General features: G+C 38.8%; 1 protein-coding gene across 3 annotated transcripts in view; it reads right to left on the bottom strand.

Moving 5' to 3' along the window:
• MEGF10 (multiple EGF-like-domains 10) overlaps positions 1 to 13,449 on the bottom strand; it is a 77,641-nt gene that overhangs the window by 47,868 nt on the left and 16,324 nt on the right. For all 3 annotated transcript variants that reach the window (XM_009319585.1, XM_009319602.1, XM_009319593.1), the window contains exons 5-6: positions 1,223 to 1,469; positions 482 to 602 (exon numbers count right to left, since the gene is read on the bottom strand). In XM_009319585.1, coding sequence (XP_009317860.1) covers positions 482 to 602; positions 1,223 to 1,469 — 368 coding nt within the window. The remainder of the gene's footprint in view (positions 1 to 481; positions 603 to 1,222; positions 1,470 to 13,449) is intronic.

Below are 13,449 nucleotides of genomic sequence, written 5' to 3'. Positions count from 1 at the left end.
AGGGTAGGAGGTCTAAAGACAATGTCAAAGTTCTGATGTCCCATTTCCATCACCAACATTTAATACAGTATCTAAAGGTTTGGGTTTTTTGCCATGCATACTGTACGTAAGAAAACAGGCAGAAAACCCACTGCTAAAATATATTAGTGTCACCTCCCTATAATATCAAATTATATCTAGATATGAATGACTTCCAGACAAGATCTAAAGGATGTTGCCTCGTCACAGCACGATTCATGTCTTTTGCTTCCCAGAATCTGATATGGTTAAAAAGGCAGTGCAGAACTGGAAGATTTTCAGTAACAGATGGTTTTGCAAGTATTTTGCTCCAGTCCCTTATGCTAAAATACGTTTCTTATTACTCCTGGCTACAGGCAGACTGCATTTGCTATCCTCATTTGCTACCCTTTTCTGACGCTGCCTGAAATCTACAAATATGGAAGTTTTATGGGGTTGTGTCGATTTCAGAAAGTGTTTTTACCATCCATCCTGGCGGGCAGGCACACTCCCCGGTGACGTGGTGACAGACGCCGCCGTTCTGGCACGGGCATCTCTCCTCGCACTGTGGCCCATGCTTCCCGGGGGGACAGAGGTCCTCACAGCTGGGGAGGTGGTGGTGTACAACAGAGACAACCGTTACTTCGGCACACGCTCCAGTCTCCAGCCACCTCTTTATTTTTAATGCTATTGTTAACTTTCACGGCCAAATGTATGAAACAGAAAGCAGTCCAACATGAAGAGACCCACACTGAGTATTGTACGGCATCCATGCAACAAATCTAAGGAACAGACCTGGCAATCTAGGAATTATTTCTTCTTAAAGATATTTCTTTCTACACTGGTTGGTGCTCATTTGTTGTTACTGACAAACCTCAAAATCTATTCTGGAATGACAAAGCCAAATAACTCCAAGTTTCAATGCAATTTTCCAAACTTGTAGCCAAATTGTTTTCATGGTGGTCATGACAAAGCTCCTGCTGCTACTTTTTGTGGCTTTTACTTAGCAGTTCAGAGCAAGAGGGCTTTCTCTCAGCTACACAACTGAATGTGCACTGCAACGTGGTTTGCCTAGCTGCTTCTTAGCTACCAGCACTGCTTCCCTGCCTTACACAGCAGCCAGACCAACAGCATAGTGTTAAAAGTTAATCTAAACTTAATTTCTCTTGTTAGCACTATTTAGAACTTCTACTTGTCCCCCATAAATAATATACCCGCTGCTTACAAGGCACCAGTGTATCCTGGAGGACATCTGCACTCTCCAGTCACGTGGTCACAGGTGGCTCCATTTTGACACTGACATTTTTGATGACAGTCATTTCCGTATGTCCCTTGATCACAGTGTTCCTCGCAGCGCCAACCTTTGAAACCCGATGCACAGTGGCAGGCTCCAGTGATGGGGTTGCACAAGGCTCCATTTTTGCACTGGCAGCGGCTGCTGCAGTGAGGTCCCCAGTGGTCACTGTCACATGCTGAAGGGGTAGAAGGAAAAATTTACAGCGGTTTTATAACAGCTCATGTTACGGCACTGAAAATACTATGAGTCAACTGTAAAAAAAAAAAAAAGGTTATAAAATGGAAATAGTTATGTAGTACATCCTCAGTTCTCCTTGGTCCTCAAGGATCTTGGCAGGCAGACAGAACTTAATTTATGCACACAAATTAATTTCTTAAGCATAAAAGCAAACACTTAAAAATGTGAAGCTCTGAAGTAAATGCAAGTTCTAGTCTCTTCATTGTCAAAACTCTTCATTATAACTCTCCACCATCAAACAACATTTATGGCTGCAGTGAGCTTCCATTTACATAGAGAAGTCTTGCTAACTTAATAAAGAAAAAAAATGTAGTCTAAATCCATAAACAACTGTCTGAATCCCACAAGGAAGTTGTAAAGCTCACTCAACGTAAGATTATGATTTTTTTCAAATCCAGAAGTTCCTACTTGTTTACATAATTGCAAATATTTCCTTTTCAATCTTGCAATATACTGATAGGGCAAAAGAAAACACAAGAAGTGTTTCACCAAGCAATAGAAATTAACGACTAATATGGTTAAACTTTATGTGGATGTTACAAATTTGGTTATCCAATGTGTCTTCATGAGCATTCAAATGCATCTTTTCTTGTCTGCCCCAATGCAGCCCTTTAAAGCCCTATAAGCAAACCACTCAGACGTTATTTCAGCATCAAGAGAAAAACCTGAATGTTAAGGAAGAAAGTGAGAAACATGGGAGTTCTGTAAAGAGCCAGAAGATTAAGGTCACCTAGAGTTCAACAGGAATGCGCTAATCATATGGTCAAATGATCTGATTTTATTTTTATGTTCTGTTGCTAACAGCAGTACAACGGGAAGGCTTCAATTGCAGTGACTGGGAGCCCAAGCTTTCCTCTTGGAGACTGACAACCATTGTTCTCCCAGTCTTCTCCTGGGGCAAAAAAGCCAGGCAGAGAACAGGCACACTTTCCTAGACTAATGCAAAGTAATTCAAGAATCCTCCTCAGGGTAGGAATTATTCAGCTATAGGAGCTGTTCACTCAGGCTACACAAATAAAAAGGGATTAGGGTCTTTTAAAGAATCTACTCCTTAAGTTTTTTCCCAGGAGAGGTCACTAGAACATGCATCCATAATGGAGATATTGTGAGCACCTACACACAATAAAGTACAGAGCAACCGAAAGTATTGTATGTATTATAAACACGCAGCAATACTGTCAAACTGACAGAACAACTGTCCATCTTATTATCCATCTCTCTCTTTGAAGATGTGTGGGTTTTGTTCTGGACTATACTGCAACGCACTGCTGTCTACAGCACAGCATCTCACAAGTTGCCTTTCCCCATTATAACTCACATTCATTCAGAACTGCTACGTGTTTATTTTCAATACATCTGCATGGAATACAAAGTGTAACCCTCATGCTTAACCAGTCCTCAAATTGTTGTCAGGAAACTAGCTATTTTGGGATATATATAAATATATGTATAAGTGATGAGATGTCTGAGACAGTGGCATGTTCTGTCATGATTGAGCATACACCCCTACATTTTCTTTTTTGGTTAACACATTAGTCTGGATTCAGGTAAGTCTTCCTCCTGCTTCCAGATGAAATAGACAATTTCAATTCCAGCCATTCCTCATGGAATAATTAAAAAAATAAAATTAAAAAAAAAATTAAAAACCCTGTCCTGGCATGTCTGATAAACAGAAGACTTCAGACTGATCACCATACCATGACTGTTCCAATGCAGAGCTCAGTCAAGGATGAATGTGGCATGAACACGCTCTAGATATAAAGACATGACAGGCAAGAGAAGACTTAATTCTTGGTTGGTAAGTGCGAGATTGTGTTCTTTCACCAACAGCTGGAAATGGGATATTGGGTGCAGTGCAACAACTTTCATGTAGCTGCTTGAAGACCCAGCATAATGAGTCTCAGAGCCACACAGACCATCTACTACCATGCATCTGCCACTGCATCCAACACCCAGGCACCAAGACTGCCTTGCTAGAAACCGCTTCACTTGTGAAGTAGTGGAGGCCTTGTACTCCCTCTGCTCTTTTTACAATCCCACCCCCAGACTGCCCCCCTGGGACGCACCCCGCTGTCTCCTGGAGATTTACTGACGTCCAAGGTGAACGTGCTGTGTCTGTGAACTTGAGCCTTTCTCGACTATTTTACTGTAAGAGCATGTACCGCACAGTACATAGTAATTTATTAGTTTCCTGGCGTGATCTTCTCATTATGTTTGCAGGAAATCATTAAAATAAAAAGCATCATATGGCTGCTAATAGGTTTTCCAGTCTCATGACCATTCTCCTGGCAACGTCCACGTGGATAACAAATATTGACTATGCAATGTTTCACTACAGCACAATGGTGAAGCATTCCACTAGGACAATGGTGGACCCACCATAGTATGACTGCACGATAGTCCTTTATGCAAGGTCTGTCACCAGCCTAGCATCTGTCTGTGAGTTATGGGCAGAACTGTGAAGAAATTTGCAGGATTAATGGGAATAAACAATAGTTTTGAACAAGATGGATAAATCACATATTTTACCTCTATGTCCCCTGACTGATAATCAATAACATTCCCCACAGGAAATTAAAGTGATTTGTCAGAAACTGATGCTCAGTTTACTATTAAAAAAGAAGAGGGCAAAGGGTAGAAACGTTTCCGGTGGCGAGTTTGGTTTATTTTTAATTAGTTTTGGAGGCTAAATTTACCAACTATTACATCAGACTATTTCTGCTGCTTCCTAGTATTCAGACACTAAGAGAGCCGGGCTGGAAGTCACACAGCTGCTAATCTGGTGGAATGGGATAGTCTTTGAGTTAATGACTATCGTCAGGTTACAGACTGTCAGCTGGAGTTTAATCAGAATAGCTGCTCTGACTGTCCTGATTGCACCAAGGTCACAGGCACACGCGCGTATGCAAACACTACATGCACGCACAAGAAAAAGTGTCAGCTACTGGGTTCTGAACGGATTTGGAGTTGTAAATTACCTGTCTCGGCACAGGGTGTATGTGAAAGGGAAGCAAAGTATAGAGACAAGAGCCTCATGTTCAGAATGGTTTTGACACAAGGACAATGCATCTCAGCCCTAATAACTCCTGGAAAAGGTCTGAATCCTGCAGAAATACAAAACCCAGCCAGTAAACCAGGGTTGATTTTCTGTATTGATCATACAGAACTGGCCTAACACTGCTTCTGTTTTACGAAGAGCACCTTCCTTACAAAAGTCATTCTCCTTCCCCTTTTCACATGTGTTATATTCACCCTCAGGTTTTTCTGTTTTAAACAGAAGAACCAGCTAGCTGTACTGCTCCCTATCAGCTTTTGCAGTAGACTCACAGGGTCCTTTCTGCCTTCACCTTACGCTGTAGGGGGAAAAAAAAAATCAAAGTAGATGTTTAACAAACACCGTGGTATTAATGCCACATCTTGCTGTCATTTTCCTTTTTATACATTCTGTTCATCTGGGAATATCTTTTTTGTCTCCACAGTACACGCTGTGCACATTACACAATGTTACAAATACAGGACAGAAAACTTTTCTCTCAAAAGGCTGCTCAGTGAAAGCAAAAGTTTGCCTTTGGGAATAAGGTCACTGCATTGTATAAACCCTCATTTAAAATGAGGAAGTATGGTATGAAACTCTAAGACAATACAGGTCTACCATCATAAAGAAATGCTCGCTGACACTGAGTGCCAAACAACAACTTTAGAAACACAGAGAAGCTCAAGGATTCAATAGTGAAAAAATCACCTTCAAAAAGAAATTGAAATCTGTGATGCAAATTGCTATCGTTTTGGGGCCTTTTGTAGCACCTTTGAAGATTTAAAGTTCTGTATTTCCTAGTATAATAACTTTAATGCACATTGTTATTATGCTGGGCTAGATGTGGTTTTATGCACATGGTTTCTGTGAGCGGCTGGTGATTTGCAAATTGCGATGGAAGGAGCCCTGATATTTTATAGCGCAAGGTATGAATTTTTATAATAATCTGAAGCACATCTGAAGAATTTGGTCAGTCCTTTATTGCTCCTTATAAAAAAAGACATTTTTAACTAAATGTGATCACGTACTTGTAAGGGTTTTTTCTGCTTTTTTTTCTGTTGATTTCATTAAAAGGCAACAAAAAGAAAAGTGCAAATGAGTCCAAGTTTATTCCTGACAAACCCATCTTGATCACCTGCAATTCTGTACTTCTCTAAAGAATGGCCTATAATGAGAACAAAATAAGGCTATCAAATCAAGTCAAAGAACATTTCAGAAGAAAAACCTTAGAAACTCTGACTTGCAACTATCTTTTAAGTATGCTACAGTTTCCTTTATAACATGATATTCAAGCCAGACAATGTTTATTGCAATGCTTTTTTAAAGATCTTTCTTCTCTTTTGGTCTTTCTTTTTTGCTAATGAGGAGGTGAAAGTGAAGAATCACAGCAAAGCTAAGATTTACTTTTCTTGCTATCATTTTTTGTAGCTTTCTTATATGTAGCACCAATACAACAAAATGAGATTTTATTCTGGCTTATACGTCTTTCTGCAACACACACTGCTGTGTGTTGCCAGAAATATGTACCACCAGAACAAAGGAGATTCTTACCACAGCATTAGGCTTATGTATTTTTATGGTCTTTTAAAACAACCGAACACAAAATTCCCTACCACAGACAGCAGAAACAGAGTGAACGCTCCCTCCCTTGGCATGCGATGTTGTGAAATATAAATTTAAAACAAGCAAACAGTGGCAAATATGCAGAATTCCTACCTCTCTGTCTCCTCAAAACTCCAACATAATTTCTTCAGATAGGTTCAAGGAGCCACAGCCTTTAGTAAGTAAAAGTTGACTTTCCTTGCTCCAGCATGTAAAACAAACTGAAGCTGCCCATAACTTCAACATCATGTTTGACTGACCTTTCTTCCTTCCTAGGTTGCCACATCAAGGACAAGTCTAAATCTTTGTGCTTTCCTTTGCATCCCTCCTTTGACTCTCAGATCTCTATTGCCTTGTCCTTACTTTCATGGCCTTTATGAACTATTCCTCATCTATCATTTCTCATCCAGTATCCAAATATCAATCCCCACATTTACATTGCCCATGACATTAGCCCCTTTGTTGGATTTTCAGACTATCGTCTTCCTTGTTTCTCCTCAAGTTGTCTCTACAATTTGACACAGCTCTCCATACCCCAAGCCATAAAACTGCCATGATGTCCTCCTCCATGTCCCTACCTTATAACTCCTCCTTCCTGTGAAGTTCGCAAAAAGTTGATGTAGCAAGTGTGTCAAAACCACTACCTGCCACGGTCATTTGTCAGTGTTTGCTTCCTTCCTCATCTCCTACATGTTTCCAGCTTTGTGTTATCTCTTTTCTTTTACTTCAACCACAGGTTCTCTGGGGCAGAGGCAACTTTCCGTTCTGTATTTTTACTTGCACAGGGAGTCCACAAATCCCCAAAAGGGACAGCCATGAGGTCCACCAAGGAGCAAGAATGACCATCATCCACAGCTAAAAGAAGACCAACTGTAACATGCCCTGTTTAAAAACTAGTCCAGTCTTTTGGAGCGGAGGATATAAATAATTAGAGAAGAGTAACATTTCTAGGAGGACCCACAAGTGACTTGCATTATCAGGGAATAACCACCACTAATAGCCAAGCATAACCACTGTAAGTAAAATAGGCCAATATTGAGAAAACTTTGATTTATTCAAAGGAGTAGCTCACTGACAGGCTTGTTGCCCTAAATTGCCCCTAAGGCTGTCTAGAGTTTAGCATTTGGAAGAACGACTCTTCCCTCTGTTCCAGAAGCAAGAAACATGCTTGTCCTCACATAAATATACATTAGTGGAACTAATACTTTAGATATCTAACTGGCAGTAAGTAGAATCTGATGAATCTCAGTAAGAATTTCACAACAAAACAGAATAACTTTTTGTGAAGGCAGCATTTAAATTCATAGGTGAGAGGAGAGGAGCCATCCACCTCAACTCTTTTTCTGATGACCTCAGTAAGGAAACACACCCAGGACAAGTCCTCCCTTTCCTCCATCAACAACGGATGCCCATCTAACTTTCAAGTGTCAACAGAAGGGAAATTTAATTCTAATTCATGTGTTAGATAGTCTTGTATTTTGCATGCCTGAAAATGTGTTTACTGTTTTGCCCAAAGAGAGTGCCATAATTACAATATGAAGGCTTGCAAAGACATGGTGTACACCACACTCCAGATTAAAATTTTGTCAGAAAACTGGATTGATGTCCTTCTTGACAGGAAAGAAGGTATTTCACATACCATGACAACAGTCAAATAGGTCATATATTACATTAAGGCATCATGTACCTTTGGTCTAAGCAAAAAAACCTTGGATAATACTTTATGGATCCTCAATTACTCTTAGCTGATAAGGACATGAAAAGTCATAGCCATGTAGATGCTACTCTTAATGACCTTCATTTCTGAGTGTGTTTGTGTTCAGAACAACATTCATTGATTCATGAAGCAAAAATGACGACAAAAATATGAATGGTGTCACTAATCTGAATCCACATCATCCTTACTGGAAAGTTTAGAGAGTATTCTTGAAACTACTCTCTGCTATTACGATTTGGTTAGCTGTGGATCTAAATTGATGGTGTTCATTTCCCTTAGGATATTCCTGCAGGATAGGAAACAGATAATAATTCTCCCAACTGGAATTTAAACCAAATAAAAGTAAATTCCCGCTGATTCTGAAAGCTATAAATACTCAAGTGTGTTAAAAATTCGACAAGATGCATTAAGCCCCTAGTTACATCAACCTGTATGTCAGCCTGGATTGCAAGACAGTAAATGTGGAACATGGCAAACAGAAATTTCAGAAATGAGTTGAAAAAGCCAGAAAACAAAGCCAGCTATTCTGAAAAGTAGTATAAAAACACCCTTTAGAAAACCTTCAAAGTCTTATTTAATAAAAACATAAGATTATTCTCCATATATTTTTTTATATACTCTGTTCTAGTCACCTCAGGATGTTATGAAAATATATGCACCTGCATATAAGAAAAGAAATCTTTTTCCTTTAGAGAATCACTCACTCATAATAATTATAAAATATCAATGTTTTAGTAAAAGACTTATTTTACCTACATGCCAGACACAGAAATGCATAGCAGTGGGTTTTTTCAGAACGCAATTTCTATTAAATCTGGATTTTCTTTTAGCCTTTTGTTTCTATCTGATTTCATTTGCTATACTGTAGGCTTTTTACCCTGTGGCATATTTTTCATTCTTACTTTTTGTTTTGTGTATAAGAAAGGATTTTTATTCAAAATGCAAAGCTTAATTTAATTTAGGGATTTTTCTTTTTTACTTTGTAAAAGCCTTTTGATCCGTGAAGTGGAAGAACAATGAAAATGTGTTTTTCAGATTCTATAAAAGACTGGAACTATATGCCTTTCACATGGCATAAATTTCAGAAGACTCTTTAAAGTGCTTTGGACATCAGAACACAAGGTTGGATAATTGCTAAGGAAAACACACACAGATGGTTCTTGGTGTTCATTTTATCTTGCTACTGAGATAAAACCTGTTAAAAATAATCACTATTATAGGAAAAGTTTTTTTGTAATTGTAAGAATCTGATTGTACTGTATAAAACGGACTGTTGTCCATGATCCTGATTTTGCACAGATCTCCTTGTAGGACCATAAATTAGCCTTTTTCCTTTTTTGCAATGACTTGAAGGTCATCTTAATTTTTAAATTAGCAACAAATGTTATCCTTCACATCCTTGAAAACCTGCTGAGTTAGCCACTGACAATACATAAGTCCACCAATATATAAGGCAGATTGAAATTAAACCAATACTAAAAATACTTTTGCACTGTCACTAGAAAAAAACAAATTACACAGATATTATTCAAGAAATCAACTTAGGTAAACACCACAAATACACTGAATTTACAAAATGGTGAAAAGCAGAAATGAAAAGCATCTCTGATCCAAAAACATTTACAAATCAATAAAACTATCACCATTTACTGCAATGCCTTCCTTCAGTAAATCTCAACATAAGTAAATTTAATAACTCAGTTCTGTAGAAAATATATTTTTGTTTCTGCCTTTTCTTAGAGATTGGAACTGTAATTCAGCAAAACAATGAAGCATGTCCATAAAATCTATTCATTTCCCTAGAACTTCAAAACCAAAATGCTTTATAGGACAGAAATTGTATTAAACATAAGAATAATACAATTTCAAATACATTGTTGTACTAAACTCTAGAAAAGCACAGATGCTATGTAGCCCTGGGAATTTTGGTACTACCTACCATAGTGACACTGTAGTGACTCTGTTGACAATGAAGGTGATGGCAACTTCCATTAATACCCATTTTCCCTATTTGCACCTGGTCTAACTTGCTGGTGGGTTAGTTTCTCAACCCAATGATATTCAGCCTTGTTAGAGGAAAAAATAAAGAGTTCAGCTGGCAAAACTGATGAGAACTCAGTTAGGGGAATTACGTAAGTAATAATTAGTACGGAAGTACTAAATACAAAAGAATTAAGGGTAGTGAAGAGTATGGGGAAGACACATATAACAAGAAAAGGTTAAATTTAAGACTGTTTATGACCTGCTGTCACTTTTGCTAACAGAATGCATTTGCACATGTGGCTGTTTGGGAGCCGGGGCGGGGGGCAGCTCTGCATTACTTGAATGAACCATTTCTCTACATTTTCCGTAAAAGCAAATAGCTCTCTGTCAGGATACTCTGCAATTTCACTTGCGTGTTTAGCAGTTTCTCAGTTCTGGGAATCAAGCCTTTCTGGTGCAAGCATGTGGTTAAAACCAGAACCTCTGTCTACAGCCCGCTGAATGGCTTGGAAAACTTAAGGATGAGCTAGCTCTCTAAGCGTATCTTGCAAGCTGTTAGTCAAAATACTTTCAACAAACAAAAAGCAAAGCAATGCCCTGGTCAAAGAAGCTCAATTCAAGATTCACAAGCTGTGCCGTCAGAGTGTACAAGATGCTCCCAGGCACCTTGCCTGGTACCCGCACCAAGGGGGCCGTTTCACTTGGGGTGCAAGTGTGTCTGTGGAAAACAGTCACACATCCACCTCTGGAGGGTTAATGGAAATCACAAGCTCCACTGAGAAACTGGCAGTACTTGTAACTCACGTGAGTCTCTCACACAAGCTATGCCAAGGGATCCAGTTTCTGCCATATTCTGCATCTGCCAAATCCCATGAAGAAAACAGTGAGATTTTCATGGAATTTGCGAACTTTACAAACACCCATGACAGTAAAGGAAATCTGACAGTAACAGAGCTACTGTACCTTAAAAGTTTCTTCAACAAGTGCATTTAAAGGTAAGAAGATGTTTCTCCGAGATGCCAGTTTTAAATGCTCAGCTTAATGTGTTAAGGAAAAAGCCGGTTCCCTTCTCATGCTTTATAAAACCCTGGAGCCAAATTACACCTTAGTGCCACTTGTTCTACCCCCATGCCCTCAGACTATAGTCCCAACGAAACTCTATTAATCACCAACAGAATCAAATTACAAATTAAGAGCCAGTGATTCAAACAAATCTCAGATTACTTAAATACAATAAAAATAGAAAATGCCTATTCACATTTCCACAAACAATCCCAACATACTTGTTATAAACCAAAAATATGTCATTGCCTTTTTGCTTTACTACTCAAGCCAGCTCGGGGATGACTAAGGCTATAACCTTTGCAGACAAGCCAGTGTAATATTGATTTTGGCCTTTTGCCTCCGTTCCAGCTTATTCGGAAAGTGTCCTATTGATTTTGAAGGAATTATTTGTGGACCACCAGGCTTGAGAATAAAAACAAAGTGAATGTCCTGACTGCTTAGTGGAGCTCCATGTTAGGCTGCACGTGTATCTATCTTGCACACACATTCAAAACTGACAATCAGGTCCATATATTATGTATTACAGCAAATACTGTTGCAAGAGTGTGAGCAGAAAACAGGCAGAAAACATAATCTACAAATGTAAAACATGGTTTGACCATCTCTACACATCTAGAGAGCCAACTATCACCACGTGTAGCAACTTTTACAGAAGACTGCTTTATACACAACCTGTAGTCAAAAACACTCTTATGACATGTAACAATCCAATCTGACACACACAAATTAAAAATTTGATATAAAAAATAATCCAGTTTGGAAGGGAAAGGCTGTGTTGGTTTGTTTGTTTTTAATGAAATCTATTTGTTTACATTTTTAATCTACAAACATACCTACTGGTATGTTTGGACCACTGTGTCCATTTTCTAACTTTTGTCCTTGTCCCCAGACCAGAACCAATCAACTCATACTTCTGAAGCTCACAAACACTTCTTCAAAGAGGTGCTGACAGCACGCTGGTTGTGCTGATTCGCTCTCTCCAACGGATAGGTTCAACACATCTTCTGTCCACTCGTTTGTCATTGACCTGACTACCGTGTTCGGTCAATAAATCTTTATTAGAATAACTTGTTTTGCTTGACTGTCATCTCTCCCGCTAGAATGGAAGTGTTCTGCAAATGAGTGATCTCTCAATCCAAGGAGTATTTCTTTTCACAAATATGTACGTTATCATCATCATCTTCATCACCTCCCACTGAAATTCACTGCAAGCAAACACTGCCTAATACAGTGTATTTCCTTTAACTAAAAAGAAAAAGCCTGAAGAAAAAATATGTCTCACACGGGAAATGTTCCCCCAGGAGATATTATTTAATTAGCCAAATTCTGAGACCACCACTCGGGTTTTACTCACAGAAGAACACATCCAATCCTATTTTCCTCTCAGGTGGGATGTAAGGTTTTCAGAAAGGCAGAGGATGTGATGGAAAGGAGAGTTGTGGGTTGGGCTAGAATTAAGCACTGAAAGAGGACAGCCTCAGTAGTCTAGTCAAATCTTTATCCCTCTTCTCCCTAAACTGAAAGCAGCCACTGACCTAGGCTATTAGGAATTGGGTAAGACTCGTCAAAAAAAAGACGTAATGGTTGCTGCAAAAGGAAATGGGAGTCTCCCAAAAGTTTAGTCCCTGGAAAGGTTATTAGGCCATAGCACACAGTGGTATGCAAAGATAGGGGAGGAAGCTAGCTGATTCAGCTTTTACTGCACAATACACAAATTTAGTCCATGCAATCACTCTGTCATTTTTGGAGAGAACATTACAGTGCACAGGGAGCACTTGTCTGCAATTACCACAGAGTAAGCCACTGTCACATAGAAGCTGTGGCATATGATTTAAAAATTTATTTTAAACACACTGGGTAAATACAACTGAGAAACAACAGATAAAATCAAGCTGGGGGTTGGCAGATGGACAGATGCTGCAATAGGACTAACTCTGTTCTCAGATGCTTACAGATGAAATTCCTTTGTAAGGAGAATAATCAATCCTAATAGAGAAAGCATAGTACTTTGGAAGAAAAAGTTTAGTTCTGCAGTTTTACAAAAAGCTAGTGCTTAGGTAGAACAGTTGCTTCCGACATGTTTGTGTCCATGAAAATGAACAGATTACTAAATCTGGAAGTTTGCCTAATATCTCATACTTTGAGAATAATCTCTGCCTTTCAGTCACAATATTTTATTTGGTCATCAGTAACCATTAAATCCCTGACTGTGTGCCTTACGAAAATACTGGCCTGTCTTGTAATCATTGTTCCTTCTCCATTATCCAGTTACATATAACAGACATTATTAGAGTATGGCAATTTGCATGTATTTTTCTTGAATGAATAACTTGCCATATCAACAAAACTATTATTAAAAAAAAGGACGTCTTTATTTTATCTCATTGTACCTTTCTGTTACTAAAACTAATCAAGTTGGGGATCATGCAGAAAATACAGCTAAAGGCAAAATATGAAAATCACCTACGTAGGGCAAGCAACAATAAAACTCAGTGCCAGAGAGCCAAAATCCTATCA

Source organism: Pygoscelis adeliae, unplaced genomic scaffold, assembly GCF_000699105.1.
Source record: "Pygoscelis adeliae isolate BGI_AS28 unplaced genomic scaffold, ASM69910v1 Scaffold110, whole genome shotgun sequence".
NCBI classification, from domain to species: Eukaryota; Metazoa; Chordata; class Aves; order Sphenisciformes; family Spheniscidae; genus Pygoscelis; species Pygoscelis adeliae.
This window is presented reverse-complemented; position numbering and strand designations above follow the sequence as displayed.